Source organism: Narcine bancroftii, chromosome 6 (genome assembly GCF_036971445.1).
Source record: "Narcine bancroftii isolate sNarBan1 chromosome 6, sNarBan1.hap1, whole genome shotgun sequence".
Taxonomy (NCBI): domain Eukaryota; kingdom Metazoa; phylum Chordata; class Chondrichthyes; order Torpediniformes; family Narcinidae; genus Narcine; species Narcine bancroftii.
The window spans coordinates 251836276-251861133 of record NC_091474.1 but is presented as its reverse complement, the minus strand read 5'-3'; the positions used below and the strand labels follow the sequence as shown (position 1 = coordinate 251861133).

Below are 24858 nucleotides of genomic sequence, written 5' to 3'. Positions count from 1 at the left end.
ATCTGCTCCTAGAGCCCTATAGACTACTCCCAGCACAGTGATAGATCCCTTCCTATATCTGACTTCCATCCAGACCGACTCAGCGGACACTCCCTCTGCAGTGTCCTCCTTTTCTGTAGCCGTGATACTATCCCTGACCAGTAATGCTGTCTCCCCTCCCTCTCTTACCTCCCATCCTATTCCTTTTAAAACATTGAAACCCCGGTCCCTGCATCACCCAATGCTGCCCTTCCTAAAGCCAAGTTTTAGTAACAGCCACCACATCACAGTCCTTCGTACTGATCCATGCTCTAAGTTCCTCCCCTTTATTCCTTAGCCATAACTGGCTACATTTATGCTCGTCCTTCTTCACAACACGTAGCATCGTCTTTTTGACCTTCTGCCTGCCTGCCTGCCGGGATATTGGTCCCTTTCCAGTTCAGGTACAGATGTCCTCTTTGAAGAGGTCAGACCTTTCCCAGAAGAGATCCCAATGATCCACAAATTTGAACCCCTGCCCCAATTCTTCAGCCACACCTTCCTGTTCCTACTCTCTCTGGCGTGTGGCACAGGCAGCAATTCTGAGATTACCCCCCTGAGGTCCTGCTTTTTAACTTCCTTCCTAACTGACTGCTACATTCCCTCATCCCTACTCCTATCTAGGTCATTGGCCCCCACGTGGACCATGTCATCTTGCTGCTCACCTTCCCCCTCCAGAATGCTATGAACTCGATTAGAGACCATCCCTGACCCTGGCACCTGGGAGGCAACATACCATCTGGCCGTCTCAGTCTCATTCACAGAACTTCCACTTGTCTAACCAATGAGTCCCCAACCACCATCACTCTCCTCTTCTCTCCCCCTTCCCTTCTGAGCCGAGAGGCCAGCCTCTGTGCCAGAGATAAGAACACAACTTGTCCTTGGTTGATCGTCCCCCAAACAGTATCCTTCTTGTTGAAAGGAACGGCCACAGCAGTGCTCTGCACTGTCTATGTATTCCCTTTCCCTCTCCTAACAGACTTGCTTTTAGATTTGTTTAGATAGACAGTATGATCAGTGTTGCGGTGAGTGCACCAACCTGGGCATGAATTCACAGTTGTAAGTAGTCTGGTTATTCTCCCCGTAACCCTTGGAGGTTTCCCCTCACCCTCCAATACGTACAGGGTTGGTTCATTATTTGGGTGGAGTTGGGCGGCATGGGTTTTGTGCGCTGGAAGGTCCTTCTGCCATGCTGTATGGTTAAAATTAAATTTAAAATTCCACGTAAATGTTGATGAAAAAGAGTATCCATTTATCCACTTCTCCTACCATTTTTAATGATCTGTGGACATTCACTACAAGGTCTCTCTGTTCCACCATAATGCCATCATAATCCAGTTTATTGTGTATTCACCAGCATTGTGGCACCAACCTCAATTCCCACAAGTTCATGAGCCTGAAAGGACCACCAATACCACCCTGAAGTCCATGGGTTTTCATTGTCACATACGACGACAATTTTTATATCATCTGTGAAGCCCCACCAATCTTCCACACGTGTCTGAATCATTAATATACACCTCGATCAGCCATGGACAGATTATTAATTAAAATGACAAAGTAAAATTCACGATTCAAAGATTGGGGTTAGTTGTATGTAAATGTTGTAATTCATGAGTTTTCAAAACAATGCGGTTTGACACGGTGAGGGTGACGTGAACACTGCAATTTTGAGAATGACTCCAAAACCAGAGGTGGATGTGCTACCTGGTTATTAATAAAGCAGGATTTAAAAAAATTAAATTGATGGTGAAACTTAATAAAATAGGGAGTAGTTCTTGCAAACAGTTCAATTTTTCCTCAAGGAAACCATAAGAGCAAAACTGCTGAAGAAGTGGATATGGAATGGAATGAGCAAAGGAGCATTGACCAGACTACTTAAAATCAGGATATGGTGGGGGGTAACATTTAAATATACAAGCCTCACTGGACTTTCCAGCCAGGGTTTCTACTGCCCGTGTGCATCAGCTCTTGGTGTGGTAGATTGTGGAGGTTTTCCTGGAAAAGGAAGAACAGTCGGTCATCTTGCTCCCACTCTGCCTCGTTCATCAAACACAGAAGGCCTTTTCACACTGTGGGCAAGCAGTGACCCTACATGGACCTGGGTAAAATTCCCAGGAAGGCGGGTCCTCCCAGGCCATTCACACCATGGTCTAAATTCCCTGGAATTTGTCCTCCCCAGCATTTTGGAGGGACCTCCCCCAGCAATGACACATTACACACTGAGGCTACTCTAACCAGAGTTCTCAGGATCTTGGAATTGGAATTTTATGTCACTCCCCATTGTTCATTCAAACCGACCTTCACTGATATGTGAACTGGGTTTTTATTTCGTCATCATGTGAACACACGTCTTTAAAGCATTTCTTTACCCAGTTCTCCAATCACCATTGAATGAGATTTAGCTTTGGTGATATGGTCCAAACGCCTAATGAAATGCCCCTCAGCCATTCATTATCCCCCTCCCCCCCCCCGCTCGACGTTTATTGCACCCTCCCAGCCATTCGTTGCCCCCCCACCCGCCATTTGTCACGCCCCCGCCTGCTCTACATCACGCCCCCTACCTGCTGTTTGTTATGCCCCCCACTTGGGGCCACTTATGGATGTCGCAACGGTGACACAATGCAGGATCAATGGCCAACTTCATTGCCTATAATCCCTCTCGCAGCTGGAACCGCTGTTGTCAGGTGGTATGATTATTTTCATCGTCTTTGTTACGTGCAAGCGCTTACATCACGACTCTTCCCCTGCTTGGCCTTTTCACACCGCAGGGAGAAGGTGGTCTGGGAAAATCACCTGGGTCCGCAGTCCTACCTCTTTTACACAGCGGTGTGAAAAGGTCTAGTTTCAGCACAGGAAGTGCAAAGATTTTTTATTGCACTCATTCTTATGGCTTGCTGAACAAAATCAAACCATGAATTTGGTAGCGTTAGATATGGAAAATATGCACAGAAATTCTGAAAGAAATACCACTGAAAAATGCTGATCATAATTCCAAAAGTTGCTGCAAACAAATAGAACACAAACAGCTCAATGTTGTGCTGACTGACTTAAACCTTATCCACATCAATCTAACCATTCCCTCCCTCACACCCATTCATCCCTCCTATTTTTCTCATCTCCATGTGTCTATATCTGTCTTTAACGGTCCTCATTATGCCAGCCTCCAACCTCTCTGTGTAATAAAATCCTTCCTCTGACATCTCACCTAAATGTTCCTCCATTCACTTTAAACAGATGGCCTCTGGTATTGACCATTGTTGCCCCAGGGTAAAAAGGTGCTGGTTGTCAACTCTATCTATGCCTCTCATAATCTTACACACCTCTATTATGTTGCCTCTCATCTTCCATCATTCCAAAGAGTAAAGCCCAAGCTTGCTCAATCTTTCTTCATCACACAAGTTCTGCAATTGAGCAACATACTGGTAAATCTCCTCTGTACCCTCTCTGAAGTTTCCACCTCCTTTGTATTGAGGCGACCAATACTGAACACAATATTCCTGACTAGTTTTATAGAGCTGCTGCAACATTACCTCTTGCTCTCAATCTTCTGATGAATGAGGCCACACCATACACATCTTTAACCACCCTATCAACTTGAGCAGCAACCTTGAGGTATCTGGACCCTGAGTTCCTCCACATCACTGAGAATTCTGCCATTAATCACATACCCTGCCTTCAAGTTCAATCTTCCAAAGTGCATTAGTTTACATTTTTCTGGATTGAACTCCATCTGCCACTTCTCCATCCAACTTGGCATCCTTCCTATATTCCACTGTAACCGATGAAAACCTTCTGCACTATCCAAAACATCTCCAACCTTCGTGTCATCTACAAACTTACTGACCCACCCCTCTACCATCCAAGTCATTTATAAAAATCATAATTCCAAAAGTTGCTGCAAACAAATAGAACACAAACAGCTCAATGTTGTGCTGACTGACTTAAACCTTATCCACATCAATCTAACCATTCCCTCCCTCACACCCATTCATCCCTCCTATTTTTCTCATCTCCATGTGTCTATATCTGTCTTTAACGGTCCTCATTATGCCAGCCTCCAAGAGTAAGAGTCCCAAAACAGATCCATGTGGAACGTCACTGGTCACTGACCTCTTAGCAGAATACATTCAGAATCAGAATTTATTGTCATGAACAAGTCACAAAATTCTTTATGTTGTGGCAACATCACAATGCAAACATTCATATAAACCACCTTACAAAAAAATAAATAAAAATAGCGCATGAAAAGTCAACGTAAGGCAGTGTTTTTGGTTCATTAATCTGATGAGAAGTTCAGAAAATAATTCAGTCCAATCTCACTTCTCACTCCTCCAAGTTCACTGGTTGCAGACCATTCTTATACTGTGCACAGAATTTAACATTTATGAATTTCACCAGGCTTTGGTGCTTGAAAGGTAAATGGTTACCACTCAGGAAGGTTCTATTCAGTTTTCAGAGAGAGAGATTTGGTGCTCGTTGGACACAAACTGATTCCCTCCAAACAGCCACTTCAGTGTCTTGCCAAATAAATTTGCCCCATCAGGGTTTCCCAGATGATAACCTCTTTCTTTTAGGTCACCACAGAGTTCCTTTTTGTATACAGCCAACCATGTCTCCTTGCATGAACCACAAGGGCTTTAGACAGGCTAAACTAAAAACTCACAATTCGTCTTCAAAATTAGGTTTTTCCACATGCTCGCCAGCTTGTCCTCTTCCAGTCCCAGCTGCTGCTGCTGAACTGTAGAACTGAATTCTCTCTCTCTCTGTCACTCAGAGAAAACCACATGACCCTCTTAGAACAGCACTCTGCACTCAGACAAACTGCGGCACCGAACCTAATCTTCAAGTCCATTCATCTGTTGCTTTCCAAAACAATAATCAATTTCACCACAGTCTGTCCAATTAACACCTACTTGTGAAGTCTCTATAGGCATTCTTCAAAGTTTTTGCAAAGGCACCTGGAGCCTGGACTGTCTGGCTTGAGCAGAGGTCTGGCATTTTAAATGAGATCTGTGTTGTGAGGTGTTTGTTTGTGACTTACACTTAAAAAAACCCACAATTTATCTCCTTTAAAACAGCTATATACAATATAAAATATACAATCTGTCACAATATAATCACAGCTGCAGAAAGCGAGGATGTGGAGCAATTGTCCACTCAATCAGTGTGGGTGGAAGGGCATGATCAATGTATTGGGAGTAGTTTATAAGCCCCTAAATAGCCCTTGGGTCACTGAGGAGCAGATAAGTAGGTAGATTTTGAAAAGGCACAGAAATACCAGTTGTTTTGGGAGACTTCAATTTCCCAAATATTGACTGGAACTCCCTTACTACAAGAGGGATAGATGGGGCAGAATTTGTCAGACGTGTCCAAAGATTCCTGAGACAGTATGTCAACAAGCAGAGTAGAGGAGAGGCCATCCTGGATCTAGTACCGGGTAATGAACCTGGTCATAGAAACATAGAAGATAGGAGCAGGAGTAGGTCATTCAACCCTTCGAGCCTGCTCCGCCATTCAACGAGATCATGGTTGATCTTAAAGTTCAGTACCCCATCCCCGCCTTCTCTCCGTAACCTTTAATACCCTTATACTGAAGAAATAGATCAGGTAAAGGACCTCTCAGTGGGGGAGTATTTTGGTGACAGTGACCACAACTCATTGAGCATTAGGATAGAAATGGACAAGGAGAGTAGGCCAAATGGTAACAGGTTTAATTGGGTAAGGGCTAATTATGAAGGGATGAACCAGGAACTAGGGAGAGTAAATTAGGATCAGATGTTCTCGGGAAAAAGCATAGCAGTAATATGGAGGATGTTAAGGGACCACTTGCACAAGGTTCTGGATAGATTTGTCCCACTGAGGCAAGGAAAAGATGGTAGGATAAGGGAACTGTGGTTGACAAAAAGAGGTGAGACAGTCAATTAAGAGGAAGAATGAAGGTCACAATGTTTAGGAAGAAAAGGTCAGGAAGAGCTCATGAAAATTACATGGTGGCCAAGAAAGGCTTTAGAAGAGAGAGAAGGAAGCATGAGAAGGCCTTGGCAAGAGCAAAAGGACGACGAAAGCGAGGCAACATGTGCCTGGAGACAGAGTTGGGGAGATCCTAAATGAATACTTTGCCCCAAGTGTTCACCAGAGAGGGACCATGGCCAATGTTGGGTCAGTTTAGAACAAGCTTATGTGCTGGAGTATGTTGAGCTTAAGAAGGAGGAATTGCTGGACCACCTGAAAAACATTAGGATTGATAAGTCTCCAGGACTGGAGGTGGTACACCCCAGGTTACAGGAAGCGAAGGAAGAAATTGCCGTGGGATTGGCAATGATTTTTGCATCTTCCCTGGAGCGTAGCAAATGTTTGAAAAAAGGTAACAGAATCCTGGGAATTATGGACCAGTGAGTCTTACTTACATCAGTGGTCGGCAAACTATTGGAGAGGATTCTTTAGGACAGGGTTTACAAGCACTTAGAGAAGTATTGTCTCCTCAGGGATAATCAGTATGGTTTTGTGAGAGGAAGGTTGTGCCTCACGAGCCTAACGGCTTTTTTGAGGAAGTATCAAAAGAAATAGATGAAGGTAGGGTGGTAGATGTGGTTTTTATGGATCTTAGTAAGGCACTTGACAAGGTGCCATTTGTAGAATCATTCAGAAAGTCATGGGGCATGGAACCTTGGCTGCGTGGATTCAGAATTGCCTTCCCTGCAGAAAGCAAGAGTGAAATATTAAATGGAATGCATTCTACCTGGAGGTCAATGCTTAATGGAGTCCACGGGTACCTATTCTGGGACCTCCACTCCTTCTAAATTTTATAAATGATCTGGATGAAGAAGTAGAGAGATAGCAGACTGATGTAAGAAACAGAAAGCTGTGATATGTGGAGATTCAACTCTCCACATATTAACTGGGACTCCAATAATACTGTAAAAGGGCTGGATGGCTTAGAGTTTGCCAAATGTGTTCAGGAAAGTTTTCTAAATCAATATATAGAGGTACCAATGAGAGAGGATGCAGTACAGGATCTCCTATTAAGAAACCAGATAGGTTAGACGACAGAAGTATGTGTAGGCAAACATTTTGAATCCAGTGACCATAATGTCATTAGTTTCAAGTTAATTATGGATAAGGATAGGTCTGGTCCTCGAGTTGGGATTCTGAATTGGAGGAAGGCTAATTTTGTGGAAATGAGAAAGGATCTAGGAAGAGTGTATTGGGATAAGTTGTTTTCTGGCAAGGATGTGTTCAGCAAGTGGAAGGCCTTCAAAGCGAAATCTTAAGAGTGCAGAGTGTGCATGTTCCTGTCAAGATTAAAGGCAAAGTTAACAGGTATAGGGAACCTTGGTTTTCGAGGGAGGTGCTTGCTGCCTTACAGTAAATAAGGATAGATAAATCTCCCAGGCCTGATAGGATATTCTTTTGGACCTTGAGAGAATAGTGTAGAAATTGCAGGGCCCCTGCAAAAATATTTCAAACGTCACAGGTGTGGTGCCAGAGGATTGGAGGGTAGCTCATGTTGTTCCGTTGTTTAAAAAAGGCTCCAAAAATAAACCAGGAAATTACAGGACAATGAGCCTGATGTCAGTAGTAGGTAAATTGTTGAAGGTGTTTTGAGAGATAGGGTATACAGGTATTTGGACAGCCAAGGATAGTCAGCGTGGGTGATAGGTCATGTTTAAAGAATCTTATAGAGTTTTCCGAGGTTACCAAGAAAGATGAAGAAAAGGCTGTGGATGTTGTCTAGATGATCTTTAGTAAAGGCTTTGACAAGATCCCACATGGGAGGCAAGTTCAGAAGGTTCAAACACTAGGTATCCATGGAGAGGATGTAAATTGGATTTGAAATTTACTCTTTGGGAGAAGACAGAGAGTGTGGTAGATGGTTGCTTTTCAGACTGGAGTCCTGTTATAAGTGGTGTGCCTCAGGGATCTCACCTGGGGGCATTGTTGTTTGTTGCCTATATCAATGATCTAGAAGATCAACTGATTTCTTTGTTGAATACAGACTATAAAATATTAGCCAAAGCTTTGGCAAACAGATTAGCAACATTTTTGCCAAAATCGATAAATAAGGATCAAACTGGATTTGTTAAGAAAAGGCAATGAGCAGACAATGTAAGCAGATTGCTTAGTCTAATTCATTTGGCCAGAAAAGAGGTGATTTAAGTAAGTGTGGCATTTTCCTTGGATGTGGTAAAGGCTTTTGATAGACTGAAGTAGGACTTTTTATTTAAAGTACTGGAGAGGACTTGGATTTGGTCAAAATTTTATAAACTAGATTTGTGCCCTATATAATGAACCTATGGCCATGTATCTCCAACATTCCCACTGTCTAGATCTAGCAGACAAGGATGTCTATTATCTCCAGCTCTTTTCATATTGGTTATAGAACCTTTGGCGGATATTATTCGATGGGATCCCGACATTAAGGGGTTTAATGCCCTTGACTCAAAATAGATTAATTCCTTTAACAATGGATAATAAAATTCTACATACATGGTCCCGTAAAGGGATCAAGTATGTGGAAGATTGTTATGTGAAAGGGCAATTAACGTCGCTTGAACGGTCAAAAAATAATATTCTTAACAACGCAATCTTCTGCTTCTTTCAATTAAGAGCTTTTATTTTCAGAGATGAATTAGGTCCAGCCATGATGTTACCAGAGTGCAGTGAAATGGAGATTCTGATTTGAAAGGGGAACACAGAAAGTTTACACCTGCAATGTAATCCTTACTTCAGTCAGCCACTTCCAAGTGGGAGTTAAACATATCAAAAATGGGAATCAGTCTTGAATATTAGCATTGGTGATAAGAACTGGTCTGATTTGTGTCAGGACTGCATGATCAATATAATAAATGTAAGATATAGATTGGTGCAATATAATTCTTTGCATCAGCTCTATGTTACTTCACAGAAATTACATAAATTAAATTCTATCAGATATGTTTTTGAAGTAACGGGAACCTTTTTTACATTCCACCTGGTCATGCTCTAAAGTGAAACTCTTTTGGGAAAATTGAAGATTTTTATTAGACCAGATTATTGGGAAACAATTGCCATAAAGTCCACAATTGCTTCTCTGAGAAAATATTCTGGGCATAAGACCCAAAATGAGGCTGTCCAAGTACCAAAAAGAATTTCTTCAAGTTGCATTGGTGGTGGCCAGGAAATGTATTGCAGTGACTTGGAAGTCTGATTCTCTTCTGGACAGAGCCCGATGGGATGAAGAAATGCAGAGTTGTTCCCCCTGGAGAAAATTATTTACAATCTAAGGAAGAAATACAATATGTTTTTGTAGGTATGCCAACCACATTTGCAGAATGCAGGGTTGAATATTTTGGGACACTTATTCTGTTTCTGAGTTCTACATTCTGGTTCTTTCCCTTATTTGAGATCTAGGGAAGAAAAGTAATTAGATTCTCTGAACTGGATACCGGATCCTGACAGTTCCATCTCTTTTCCTTTTTTTCCTGCTGCAGGTGTTCTCAAGTACAGACGGAGAGTCGGATTAATTTGGCCTCGTGTTTGACGCCTACAACATGGGCCAAAAGGCCTGTTCCTATGCTGTACTGATCTTGGTTCTAAATATGGTGAATGTTCCAGGTCAATAATCTTTCATAATTTTACAAAGATTGTCAATCCTTGACGAAAGGATCAAGAGGCATCACAATGACATATGGAGCTTTCAATAACTTCCGAACGTGAGGGAGAGGCAGTCTGTCAGTGCCAGTAGTAAGAGAACAGTTGATGACCATGACATCAGGATGCAAAACCGCTGTTCTCTTTCCCAAAATGAGGCAGTCCAAAAAGAATTTCTTCAAGTTGCATTGGTGGTGGCCAGGAAATGTACTGCAGTGACTTGGAAGTCTGATTCCCTTCCCTTCCTATTTCTAAATGAAACTGCAATTTTGCCTTTGCACCCCATCGTGTGCTGAGACAGAATCTTTACCTCTTTCTTCAACATGGGCACTACTGCAAGTGAGGCCACCTCAGGTCCAGCAAACCTAACGATGAGAGGTCATCGACTCGAGTGCATAAAATGACAAGAGGCAGAGATAATGATCGATGGTGGGATTTAAATTTGTCTCTCAGCAGCAACAGATCAGATGCTAGCTTTATAATTTACCAACTTTTCTTGTAATCCCTCTCCTGGGCATGTAATTAATGCAACCAATTGTCTGTTTCTTGATGACCGTGTGTTTAAAGTTATGCAGCAGTAGGGTAGACACAGCCCCCACAGATCCAAAGGAAGAAAGAATCAACACGAAGGAAACCCTCCCTGGACAACCCACAATAAACGATCACAAAAACCAGCAAATGGCTCCCCAAACCAGTGAAGCACAAATACGACATTGTATCAATTGAACTGCAAGAAGTATGAGAGTCAAAGTTTGAAAGTGAATCCACTTATCCAATATTTGCAAGGTTCTTTTCAAGGCATCACACCAAAAATAAAACCCTTTCTTATTTTAGTGGATGACTATAAAGCAGATGATGTTCAGTATTTACAGAAACACCCACAATATAGCTAGACAATTTAGGCCCACGTAGGAAACACAATCCAACTACCATTGATTCCAGCCCATTTTAAATATGAATTTCAGCACTGGTGGAGAAAATAAAAACAAGCTGAAAGCTCCGAACACACATGATCAGACAACTCCAAGGCATGTGTTAAGTGCCAATGCTGTATCAAAATGCACAATATGGAACAAGAGCTGCACAATGAACTATCGAAGAGCTCTCTTGTGTACCACTGAGAGACCAAGTGATTTCCACAAATCTGCAAATTTCACATTTTATACTCCATCAACTCAGGCAACTAAATGTCCTGTAGCATAGATGACATCTGCAAAAATGACCAGACACCCCCCCCCCCCACCCTTGGTTATCTTTCACCCAAAAAAATGACTGAATTTTGAGTGTGCTTTCTTTTAGTAACTTAAAAATATTTACATTTAAATGTTACATTTAGAAAAATAGCACAGTTACAGGCCCTTTCGGCCCACAAGCCCATACCACCCAATTACACCCAATTCACCTACAACTCTCGATAAGTGTTGAAGGGTGGGAGGAAACGGGAGCATCCGGAGGAAATCCATGCGGACATGGACAAAACGTACAAACTCAAGATTCGAACCCCAGTCCTGGTCGCTTGCTCTGTAACAGCGTTGTGCTAATCGTGCCAAAACTTAATTACAATTTCTATTTTAAAATGAGCAGCAGCCAAGAAAATCAAAGGTAAACGATTCAGCTTGAACACTCCATGCAGAACATCTGAAGGGCACCTACATGTCAGAATGAAGGCTTGATCTCGCTTCTGGCAGCACAGATAGTGCCACACACCATTACTTGCATCCTGAGACACGGAGCTCGGAACACGCTCACACAACTCCCCAGCTCGCAGGTGAATCAAGTCCTCCTCAAATGCCGACACATCTTCAGATTTCCTCTCAACCATTGTCGCTCATTTTTAGTGGATCCAAGCTCACATTAATCACTCTCTCCCACAGGTGAGCAAGTAAGAGGAGAGCATTTTAATTGAAAAGACTCTGCATCATTTGTGCATTTTAACAGCTTCAGTCCATTAGAGGTCAAGTTTACCTGCTCTAGTGCCTGGCCCTGACTGGAATGCTCTGCATTTCCTGTTCCTACTGAATAATTAATACTTACTCCCAGTGAACCAAATGCTGTGCTGCTTTGTACTGCAGCACCCTTGTGACTGGAGCTACTGTTGCATTTAAACAATCCTGCCCTCATTAAATCACAACCGCCACAAGGATGTCAAACAATTAATTTGTTTCAGACAATTTAATTTCTCAGCTGAAATCATGTCGGAAGAATCAAACATGATTGGCTGAAGTTTTGTTCCGGATGTTCTGAACTTTGAGATTTCAGAAGGACGTTGATGAGAAATACAGACCTTTCATCCCCAAGTTCATATCAGACAACTAAGTTCAGTGTCAAATTCACCCTTTTTACATGAACACTCCTGATTCCTAAAGGACAAGAGGGGGAAGCTTTAAAATGTACATTTAGCATTTAAATATAGTATTAAAATTTAGTATTTATGAGGCAAGGTGGACAGTGCTAGGGCTTTTCCTTTTGGAGCATCAAAAGATGAGAAACAACTTAATGGTGCATTTAAAATTATGAGGAGCTTCAAAGGAGTAGCAGGTCACCATCCTTTTCTAGGGTGACAGTAGCAAATCATAGAGGGCATCTGTTTAAAGTGAGTGGAAGAAATCCTGTGCTGTCTGTAAGGAGTTTATAGGTTCTCCCAATGTCTGAGTGGGGCTCCGGTTTCCTCCCACTGTTCAAAATGTACTGAGGGTGTAGGTTAATGGGATGCAAATTGGGCGGCATGGACTTGTTTGCCCAAAAGTCCTGTTACTGTGCTGTATGTCGAAATTTTAAAAAAAATTAATGAGGAGATGTCAAAGGTAAGCGCTTCTTTTTTTTACACACAAGGGTGGTGGTGGGTGTCTGGAATGTGTGGATGGTGGTGGAGGCTGGCATAATCAGGACATTCAAAAGATACAAGAAAAATAGAGGATAAAAGGTGTGAGAGAGGGAAGGGTTGGATTGTAGTGGAGTAGATTTATACAATGTTGAACATTTGTCTCTCAGGGAGTTGATTGTAATCCCTTCCCCTGTCACCAATCCCATTACCTCCAGCGACATTTTCCTACTTGTGAACTGCACTGGTGCCTTCAATACTCAGCTGCTCCTGCCCACAATCAAGGTCAATGAGCCCGACCACTCGAACCACAGTGCAGGGAGATTCCAAAGTAAGAGGCAGTCACTAGCGCACAACATCGACAAGGCTGCAGATGGCTATATTTAAAAATCTCAACGCAAAGTTATGCAAAATGTTTATCCGTCTCAATCATCGTCTTAACAGAAACCAAAGGGAAGAACCTTGTTACCTGCTGTGTCAGATATAAACATAAGAAAGAACAAGGAAACAAAGGAGAAGGAAGATCAGACTGTTCAGGAAAGCTGTTGGTATTGCAAAGGTGAGCATGCTTTGGAAAAATATTCACGACTGGAGAAAAAGTCGTATGACGAAAAATTAACCTTTTTAAATAAAAATGGAATATGTTTCAGTTGCTTGTGCAAAGGACACATCAGAAAAACTTGGAATAAGCAACTCAGCTGTGATATATGCAGCTTAAAGCGTCCCAAGTTTCTGCATACTCAACGAAGTAAAGTTGAGAAGGATGTCAAACAATCTGAATCCAAGACTAAAGACACAGTCAAAGAGAATGCCTCAGCTTTGGTTCAGACAAACAGTCTTACTGGGGCCAGTGACAAAGCTCTTTTGATAGTTCCTATACACGTTAAGGCTAAAAAAGGAAGCTGTATATTGAAGACCTATGTATTTCTTGATCTAGGAAGTACGCATCATTTTGTATTGTTCAACTAATGAATAAACTTAATCTTCGTGGTAAAAGGTCATAAATCTTGTTGAAGACAGGATTTAATGATAAAAGGAACATTGAAACTAATATAGTTTCAGGTTTACAGATTGTTGGATTGAATAGCAATGAATTTTGCAATCTTCCAAGTGTATACACTCAGAAGACTATGTCTGTGAATAAGGAGTATGTTCCATATCAGGATGATATCAAACAATGGGATCATCTAAAAGACATTTGCTTATCCAAGATGAATGCTAAGGTTGAGATGTTAATTGGATTAGATGTACCAAAAGCTCTCAAACCTCTAGAAGTAATAAGGAGTCAAAATGATGGACCTTATGCTGTGAGAATGTTGCTTGGATGGAGAATTAACGGACCATTAGGAGGAAAAATGAATAATGATCAGGAGTCGTCAAATGTAAATGTCAACAGAATTTCAGTTGCTAAATTTAATGATCTGTGGGAACAACAGTTGAAAATTTGAAATGTGCTGAAGATCATGAAGAGCAATTTAGTCTCAACCTATAAACATCATCAGGAATAATTTCTATGTTGATGATGGTCTCACTTCAGTGGTTTCAGAAAAAGAAGCAATAGATCTTTATCACAAGTTTATAGGAGATCTGTAATAAAGGAGGTTTCTTCCTTATAAAATGGATTAGCAACAGTCGATGTGTTGGCTGTTATTCCTGAAGCAGAAAGAGCAAAGGAGATAAAACATCTTGATTTGGATTGTGACCTACTACCTGTCAAAAGAATTCTGTGAGGGCAATGGTGGGTTCAATCTGATGTTTTCAAATTCAAAATTGTTTTGAAAGAATGACCTTTGACAAGAAGAGGTATTCATTTGATTGGAAGATCAATATATATTTCTTTGGGATTATTGGCACCAATAGTATTAATAGCCAAGAAAATTCTCCAAGAATTGTACAGAAATTTTGGATGGGATGAAACTATACCAGAATCCATCGCACAAGATTGAAGCAATTGGATTGAGAGTCTTAAAATGTTAGAAAACTTTGAAGTTAACAAATGTTTGAAACCAACAGACTTTGGAGTTGCCACATTTGCTCAGTTTTACCATTTCGCTGACGCAAGCGAAGGTGGTTTTGGTCCTGTCAGTTTTTTAGTACTGCGAAATAACATGGGGCGAATACATTGTGGATTTGTAATGGGAAAAGCCAGAGTGGCTCCATTAAAGCCAGTCACCATACCTCGAATAGTATTGCCTGCCGCTACTATGGCAAGCAAAATGGACACTGTATTAAGAAGAGAATTACAGATGGAGTTACCAGATTCTATGTTTTGGACTGACAGTACATCAGCACTTAAATACATTAATAACAAAACCATGAGGTTTCGTACCTATGTGTCTAATAGAATTAATGAGATCGAGAAGGTTCTGCATGCTAATCAATGGAGATATGTTAAAACAGTGGATAATCCAGCTGATATGGCTTCATGAGGATCAAAAGTTCAATCATTTTTGAAAAAAAGCCAACACCTGGGTGTCTGGTCCTCAATTTCTTTCACAATCTCAAGAAGAGAGGCCTCAAAATCCAGAAGAGTTAAAAGAATTTTCAATGGAGGATCCAGAAATCCGAAAAACTAATGTGAATACTATTCAAATGATCCGCTTATTCAATTAATTTGCTATTATTCTTCATCGTTCTGTTTGAAAAGGGCAGTAGCGTGGATTCTTAGATTAAAAACTATGTTTTAAAATCGTATCAAGAAAGAGAATCTGAAGCATTGAAAGAGCTGTTACCTAGCAGTTGATGAATTGATGAATGCTGAATTGGAGGTAATTTGTTTTTGTCAGAGAAAGGTGTTTGATAACGAGATATCAGAATTGAAGAAGAATCTGAATGTTGCAATAGCAAGTTGTGTTTACAAGCTAAATCCTATTCTTGTAAATGATGTATTGAGAGTAGGAGGAAGATAGGAAAAAGCAATAACACCAGAAGAAGTGAAACATCCAATTATATTAGCTAAGGAATTTCATATTTCTGAATTGATTGTTCAACATATACATGAGAAAACAGGTCATGGTGGTTGCAATCACATGTTATCAGAATTATGTCAGAAATATTGGATACTTGATGCTTCAACATTAATCAAGATAAATATATTAAAATGTGTTAATTGTCGACATGCAAATGCTAAACTTGGACAATAACAAATGGCAGATTTGCTACAGGACAGTTTCGACTGATGAACATACGCGGGAGTTGATTATTTTGGACCTTTACAAGTAAAATGAGGAAGAAGTGTTGAAAAATGACACGGAGCTATTTTTACTTGTTTGACTACAAGAGCGATTCATATTGAAGTATGATACAGACTCTTTTATTGTTCTTTGATATTTTATTGCCAGACGTGGTCAAGTAAAGGAATTACGTTCTGATAATGGATCTAACTTTACAGGAACTTAATTAGAGTTAATGAAAGCAATTCAAAATTGGAATCAACATCAAATTTTTGATGCATTACTTCAAAAAGGAATTAACTGGATATTTAACCCACCCAAAGGATCACATCATGGAGGTGTGTGGGAAAGAATGATTAGATCAATCAAAAAAATTCTTAAATAACATTTTGAATGTTAAAATACTGAATGATGACAATTTTCAGACAGTAATGTGCGAGTTCAAAGCTATTTTAAATAGTCGTCCAATAATGAAAATTTCTGTCAATTCAAATGACATCGAGGCACTTGCATTGAATCATCTCTTACTTAAATCTAAACCTTTAATGCCTCCGGGACAATTTCAGAAAGAAGATATCTATGCAAGACACAGGTGGAAACAAGTGCAGTTTATTGAGAATTTATTTCGGAAAAGATGGATTAAAGAATATCTTTCACTATTACAAGAAAGACAAAATGGTCAAAAGCTAAATGTAACTTTGTATGTGGAGACATTGTAATTATCATGCATGATTCTACACCAAGAAAGTGTGGATTAAAACCAAGACAGGTTACTTAAATGACCTATTACTAAAATCTGTCTTTTACAAGAAGCAGAATTCTTATACTTATCACATTTACTTTTGCATCTGCAATAGTAATTATTATTAGTCATTAATATCTATTATAATAATTAGGGGTTGGAATGTAAAGGTTAAAACGTGTTTTTGATTCGTAGTTAATTTTGTGCCAATCCCTTCAGAAAAAATATTGTTTGTAGTGTTATATGACATCACATGTTGTAATAGCTGAACAGACCAAGGGCTTGCATCTCATTCTTCGACAAATTATGAAGGGGACATAAGCTCAAGATACTTTTCTTTGAATTCATCTTATTTTGTTTTATTTCTTCTTGTATCTGTTTAAAGTTGAATATCGTTATATCATTTTCCCGTATGTTTTGTTTATTCATCATTATGAAATCTCAATGTGAAGTTATGCAAAATGTTTATCTGTTTTATCAACAAATTAAAGCTGCATCTACAAAGTTTGGTTATTGGATTAATACAATAGTAATTCGGAATATTGTCATTTGCATCTCTTTGAAGATGGCACGTTTTGAAATTGGGAAATACTAGATGTCATCTATAGCCTGTACTGTGCTAGATTGTTCTATGCTCTGTGTTCTACTAACGCCATCAAGATCAAGGAACTAATTGCTGATTGAAGGAGCAAGAGGTCAAGGAACTACCTGTCTGTATTGATGGGATAGAGGTGGAGAGGGTTAATTTCAAGTTCCCAGGAGTTCATATCTCAGAAGACCTTTACTGGAGTCAGTACTTTGAGGCGACCATGAAGAAAGCACACCAGCAAAGGAGTTTGAGTAGATTAGGCATATTGTCAGATACTCTATTAAATTTACACAGGAGCATCACAGCCTGGTTTGGGAATTTCTTTAACCAGCGGGTGATGAATCTGTGTAATTTGTTATCACGTGGTTATGGAGGCCAAGTCGCTGGGCATATTAAGGGAAAGATTGATGGGTTCTTGATTAGCCAGGACATGAAAGGTTATGGGGAGCAGGTCAGCAGTGGGGCTAGTGGGAAAATGGATCAACTAATGAGTAGACTTGAGCTGAATAGCTTATTTCTGGGAATTCAAGTGCCCAAGAATGCAGAAGGTAGCAAACATAGCCAAGTCCATCACAGGCTCTGTCCTCCCATGGATCGTAGACATGGATGTGAGGTGCTGCCTCATGAAGGCAGCCAACTTCATAAAGGACCCCCTCACCCTGGACACAACCTCTTCTTGTGGCCACCTTTGGACAGGAGGTACAGAAACTTGAAGACCAGCACCTCTAAGTTCAAGAACCATTTCTTTCCAACAGCAATCAGGCTTTTTACACCAATCAAGGAGTGCTCTAACACCACAATTGCAAAGTAAGCTAAGTATTTAATATCTACCTTGTGTATTCATTGTCTATTTTTAATTCAATTATGTATGCCTTTTTGTGTGAAGTACCTATTTGGCTGGAGAATTTCAGTGCACATATGCATTGCACTTATGTACGTGACATTGACTGTTTAACTGCAAGGCCAAATAGTTCATTTCTACCCTGACTTGAGAATTATGTCCAACCCTCTTCAGAATAGCTTTTAGACACTGACAACAGACAATCTTATTTCCAGCTAAAACACAAACACTCATTTTTAATCAGTTATATCCATTCTCAAACCTTTCATAGGAACCTGTTAATTCAGCAAAAATTAGGGATATATCACAATATTTTCCTGGATAGGCTCCACCCTGTTAATATGATGGTGCCATAATCTATGAAGCTACCCATCAAAATGGCAAAACTTCCCTCTTCCAATGGTATATTACTAGAGAGATGACTAAGCCATGGTATTTTTGGAATACATTACACATTGTCGGCACCAATGCCAAGTGCACTGAAAGGTATTGATCAGCTGTAAGATACATTAATTAACCTGACAACCTTTAGTAAATAATGCAATAGGCTTGTTCCAAACAAAAAACAGCTTTTCTGCAAAGGCATGACAAATGATTCCCAACAGAGATGGTAATGCATTTTCATTGGTTTCAAACACATGTTCAAACAAACAATAGATGTATGAAACCTACTCCAGAATATTGGTCTGGTTAGATTGTAGAATGTTTTCCTGAAACACAATTCACAAAGCACAATCCAACAGTCTGCCACTATTTTAATTATCCAACCCAGGAATGGTTTAGTGGTCACATCCATTCAAGTTCATTGAATATACCTGGAGTAAGAAATGTTTGATACCCATATTTCCTTGATACTGTAACAGCAAACTCCCCCTATTCAAAATTATGGCATTTAAAAAACTGCCTGGTCATTCCTTTTTCCTGACATTTCTGCCAATAATTCACTCTCAAATTCCCAGCAAATTCCTTCTGAAAGCTCTGCTGGATTTCACTTCCACTGGCCACACAGCAGCAATTCTGGACCATAACCACTCAACATAAAATGTTATTCTTCAAAATTGTGCTCAGTTTTGAACCACCCACTATTGGCTACAGCTTCTGTCTTAGCTCTCAGCTTCTCTTCATTTAATTATGACCTTCCTTACCTTATTCAAAGCCTCTTCCCCCTTTCTTTTCTCGAAGTAGGACACCTTCTCCAGTCGACTTGGCATCAGGAATTCCTTATCATGCAAGAAATCATGGTTGGCTATTTGGCCCCTTGTGGCTACTCCTCCATTGAAGGCCACAGTAGATGTCCTACCTTCACTTCTCTTTGATGCATTCAACATTGAGTGGAGAAGCTGTCCCATGAGTTTAAGCTGGGCTTGCTTGAGCCATGGAAGAGGACAGAGCCAGGGAGGTTGGATTGGAAGGCGAATCGGGAATTTAAATGACAGGCAATTGGAAGTTCAGGGTCACCTCTGATAATTGAACCACACGACGACTTCCTCTTCGTTGACCCTCCACCTTGGCTGGCAGGGCTGGAAACATCACCTATTTTATTTCCTGCACTTTTTTTTCCCATCCAGAGCAAGTTATGTTTTTCCTCTTGTCCTAACCTCCAGCCCTCAACCTCTGCCAGCATCACCAGATGTATTCCCCTATTATTCGACACTCTGAAGAGAACGCTGCCCCCCTGATTCACTCTTCTACTTCCTCCAAAAATAATTTTCCTTCCCCCAACACCTCCACTGCGTCTGCAAGGATGAACCTGAGGTTTGAGTCGATCGTCACTTTAATCTTCCATCCTGCACCCACTCTGACTCCTTAGCACCACTCCAAGGAAGCATCTCATTTTCTGACCAAGCAGATTCAAGCCCTCACCAAGGTCTTAAAAAAAAATTTCAGGTAACAGCCTTCTTATACTGCATCTTAACTGACCAGTTCTGACGAAAGATCATCAACCTGCAACAAACTCTTCCTCTCTCCATACTGACTGGATGACTGTCTGCAATATTCATTTCAAATTTCCAGCAGTACTTGGTTTCTCCTAGTTCTCACACCAACTCTTTCTCACTCTCAGACCCCTAATATCACAATATAATAGTATATCAGAGAAGAAACAAGCCTTCCGTCGCGCATGCAGCCATCTTCAGCGCAAATTCCGGGAGATCCAAAATGAGTGGTGGACTAGCCTCGCCAAACGAACCCAGCTCAGCGCGGACATTGGCGACTTCAGGGGTTTTTACGAGGCTCTAAAGGCAGTGTACGGCCCCTCACCCCAAGTCCAAAGCCCGCTGCACAGCTCAGACGGCAAAGTCCTCCTCAGCGACAAGATCTCCATCCTCAACCAATGGTCAGAACACTTCCAATCTCTTTTCAGTGCCAACCGCTCAGTCCAAGATTCCGCCTTGCTCCAGCTCCCTCAACAGCCCCTTAGGCTAGAGCTGGATGAGGTCCTCACCAGGGAAGAGACATATAAGGTAATTGAACAACTGAAAAGTGGCAAAGCTGCAGGTATGGATGGAATCCCCCCCCAGAGGTCTGGAAGGCTGGTGGCAAAACTCTGCATGCCAAACTGCATGAGTTTTTTCAAGCTTTGTTGGGATCAAGGAAAACTGCCTCAGGACCTTCGTGATGCCATCATCATCACCCTGTACAAAAACAAAGGCGAGAAATCAGACTGCTCAAACTACAGGGGAATCACGCTGCTCTCCATTGCAGGCAAAATCTTCGCTAGGATTCTCCTAAATAGAATAATACCTAGTGTCGCCGAGAATGTTCTCCCAGAATCACAGTACAGCTTTCGCGCAAACAGAGGAACTACTGACACGGGCTTTGCCCTCAGACAGCTCCAAGAAAAGTGCAGAGAACAAAACAAAGGACTCTACATCACCTTTGTTGACCTCACCAAAGCCTTCGACACCGTGAGCAGGAAAGGGCTTTGGCAAATACTAGAGCGCCTCGGATGTCCCCCAAAGTTCCTCAACATGGTTATCCAACAAGGTCGGGTCAGATACAGCAATGAGCTCTCTGAACCCTTCTCCATTAACAATGGCGTGAAGCAAGGCTGCGTTCTCGCACCAACCCTCTTTTCAATCTTCTTCAGCATGATGCTGAACCAAGCCATGAAAGACCTCAACAATGAAGACGCTGTTTACATCCGGTACTGCACGGATGGCAGTCTCTTCAATCTGAGGCGCCTGCAAGCTCACACCAAGACACAAGAGCAACTTGTCCGTGAACTACACTTTTCAGACGATGCCGCTTTAGTTGCCCATTCAGAGCCAGCTCTTCAGCGCTTGACGTCCTGCTTTGCGGAAACTGCCAAAATGTTTGGCCTGGAAGTCAGTCTGAAGAAAACTGAGGTCCTCCATCAGCCAGCTCCCCACCATGACTACCAGCCCCCGCACATCTCCATCGTGCACACAAAACTCAAAAAGGTCAACCAGTTTACCTATCTCGGCTGCACCATTTCATCAGATGCAAGGATCGACAACGAGATAGACAACAGACTCGCCAAGGCATATAATATAATATAAATCAGCTGTAATAAACGTGCCTTTAACACTATTGCAGCCAGCTCCTTCACTATCTTTGTTTTCCAGGTTCCCTTGCTAGAACATCCGGACGCCAAAGGTCCATGCAACAGGATGCTATCGATTGATATTCAACACCATCAAAACTGATCAGCAAACTCCAAGACCTGGGACTCAGCATCCCACTGTGTAAGTGGATCCTGGATTGCCTTACCTCCTGACCCCAATCAGGGCAGATTGGCAAGAACACTTCGACATTCTCCATCAGTACCAGAGCATCACAAGGCTGCGTACTTAGCCCCCTGCTTTACTCGATTTTCCCCAATAACTGCTTGGTTTTGCACGACAAATGTGCGGACGATACCAAGGTAGTGGGTTATATAAAAAGGGGTAATGAGTCAGCATACAGAAGGGAGATTGAAAACTTGGCACTAACAATAACCTCACACTCAATGTCACCAAAATTAAGGAGCTGCTTGAAGTTTTTAAGGAAAGGAAAGAGATGTATGATCCAGTTATCATCAGGGGATTAAAAAAGAAAGAGGGTGAGCAAATTTAAAATCTATCTTGTCAGACTTCTCCTGGACCCAACACACTAATGTCATATGAAGAAAGCACGTCAGCATCTTCACTTTAATTTGCGGAGGTTCAGAATGATACTGCAACCTTCGACATAATCGTAGAGGAGGTTGATCAGCTGCATCACCCCCGCCCGGTATCCCAGCACCAATATGTCTGAGCGGAAAGCACTGCAGAAGGTAGTGGATACAGACCAGTAAGATCATAGGCAGAACTCTCCCCAACATTGAGAAAATCTACAGGGAACACTGCTGTCGGGAGAGCAACAGCAATCATCAAAGACCCACACCACTCAGCACACGCTCTGTTCTTGCTACTGCCATCAGGAAAGAGGTATAGGTGCCACTAGACTCACACCACCAGGTTCAGGAAAAGTTGCTATCCCTCCACCATACTTCTAAACAACATCATTTAAAGACTCTTACTTTGCACACTGTTTATTACTGAATATTATTTTTGATCTGTAACGTTCTATGGTTCTCATCGGATTGTTTACATTTCTCTCTGTGCACACATCTTTATCACGTTGACAGTTCGTACTGCAAGTAGAAATTCTGCCTGGGCCACAGGAGAAAATCTCAGGGCTGTATGTGATGTCATGCATGTACTCTGATAATAAATCTGAACTTTGAAGCTCTGCCACAGAAAACAGGTTTGATTTCTTCCAACCTTTCAGCCCTGATGACCATCCAACTGCACGAAAATGCTAAGTTTCTCTCTCCAGAGATGCTGTCTGACCAATAGTCCAGCATATTGTGGTTTTAAATCAATGAACCAACCAGGAAACGGGTTTAAGTCAGTTAATGAGACACGGTCAGTTAATAATCTTATTGTAAAGCAGCATTTGGGAGTAAAGTGATCTTGGGTGTAATTTTAGCTGCTGTTCAACCCACATGGATTAGTCTTGAAGCAGATTCTATGTTAAGAAGATGAGTGAAGCAGATGAAAAGGATTGCTAGTAGATACACAATGAGAAGTATTTTTGAAAATAAATTTTCAACTAACACTTTTAACGTGGAAGTCAAACGTTCACAAGAAAAATTATCCATTTGAATAATGTATCTTACAGCTGATCAATACCTTTCAGTGCACTTGGCATTGGTGCCGACAATGTGTAATGTATTCCAAAAATACCATGGCTTAGTCATCTCTCTAGTAATATACCATTGGAAGAGGGAAGTTTTGCCATTTTGATGGCATCCGCACTGTGGACTGCACTGTTGCACCCGCTGGGAACACAGTTCCACCCCACAACAGCCTACCATCCGCAGTCCAATGGCCTGGTCGAGCACTTCCACAGACACTTAAAGGCTGCCCTGATGGCATACATCTAAGGGCCAAACTAGCCTGGATGCTGCTCGGCATACAAACGGCGCCCAGAGGACCTGAAGTCTCCATCAGCAGAGCTGGTATACAACGCTCCACTTATGGTGCCAAGACAGTTTGTGCCCGCAGCTCAAGGGCTGGAAGATGCACCATCAGAGGTCCTCAACAAACTGCATGAAGGGCTCAGTAAACTGACCCCGATTCCAACGTCCCACCATGGCACTACAACATCTTTTGTGCCTAAGGACTTACAAGGTTGTGAGTATATCTTAGAAATATAGAAGATAGGAGCAGGAGTAGGTCATTCGACCCTTCGAGCCTGCTCCGCCATTCAACGAGATCGTGGCTGATCTTAAAGTTCAGTACCCCGTCCCCGCCTTCTCTCCGTAATCTTTAATACCCTTATACTGAAGAAATAGATCTAATTCCCTCTTAAATATATTTAATGAACCTGCCTCTACTGCCCTCTGTGGCAATGAATTCCACAGATTCACCACCCTCTGGGTCAAGAAATTCCTCCTCATCTCGGTCCTAAATGGTTTGCCTATTATCCTCGAACCATGGCCCCGGGTTCTGGACACCCCCACCATTGGAAACATCCCATCTGCATCAATTCTGTCCAGTCCTGCCAGAATTTTATAGGTCTCTATGAGATCCCCTCTCAATCTTCTAAACTCCAGTGAGTACAATCCCAATTTGCGCAATCTTTCCTCATAAGTCATTCCTGCCATTCCGGGTATCAGCCTGGTGAATCGCCTCTGCACTCCCTCCATTGCAAGAACATCCTTCCTTAGATAAGGTGACCAAAACTACACACAATATTCCAGGTGGGGTTTCACCAAGGCCCTGTACAGCTGCAGTAAGGTATCCTTGTTCCTATACTCAAACCCTCTTGAAATGAAGGCCAACATACCATTTGCCTTTTTAACCGCCTGCTCTACCTGCATGCTCGCCTTCAGAGACTGATGTACAAGTACCCCAAGGTCTCTCTGCACTTCCCCATCTCTTAATCTATTGCCATTCAAATAGTAATCTGCCCTCCGGTTTGTATTACCAAAGTGGATAACCTCACATTTATCCACATTGTAGTGCATTTGCCATGGATCTGCCCAGTTCCCCAATTTATCCAAATCACACTGGAGCTTCCTGACCCCCTCTTCCGTGCACACAACCCCTCCTAGCTTAGTGTCATCTGCAAATTTGGGGATATTATATCCAATCCCCTCATCCAGATCATTAATGTAAATTGTGAACAGCTGGGGTCCCAGTACAGATCCCTGTGGCACCCCACTGGTCACCGCCTGCCACTCAGAAAACCAGCCATTTATCCCAACTCTCTGTCTTCTACCTGCCAGCCAGTTCTCAATCCACATCAATACTTTGCCCCCAATCCCATGAGCCTTGATTTTGGAAGCCAATCGTTTATGTGGGACCTTATCGAAGGCCTTTTGGAAGGTACACCACATCCACTGGCTCTCCCCCATCTATTTTACCTGTCACCATCTCAAAGAATTCCAATAGATTTGTCAAGCACGATTTACCTTCTGTAAATCCATGTTGACTCTGTCCGATCCCTTCTCTGCTAGTCATATGCTCCGCTATTACATCCTTAATAATG

The 24858-nt window shown here is 41.7% G+C and overlaps 1 protein-coding gene across 5 annotated transcripts in view; it reads right to left on the bottom strand.

The window, feature by feature from the left end:
- enah (ENAH actin regulator) overlaps positions 1-24858 on the bottom strand; it is a 314323-nt gene that overhangs the window by 68000 nt on the left and 221465 nt on the right. For 3 of the 5 annotated variants that reach the window (XM_069887965.1, XM_069887966.1, XM_069887967.1), the window contains one exon: positions 1058-1210. The exons of the other annotated variants lie outside the window; for them this stretch is intronic. In XM_069887965.1, coding sequence (XP_069744066.1) covers positions 1058-1210 — 153 coding nt within the window. The remainder of the gene's footprint in view (positions 1-1057; positions 1211-24858) is intronic. 5 annotated transcript variants of the gene reach the window in all.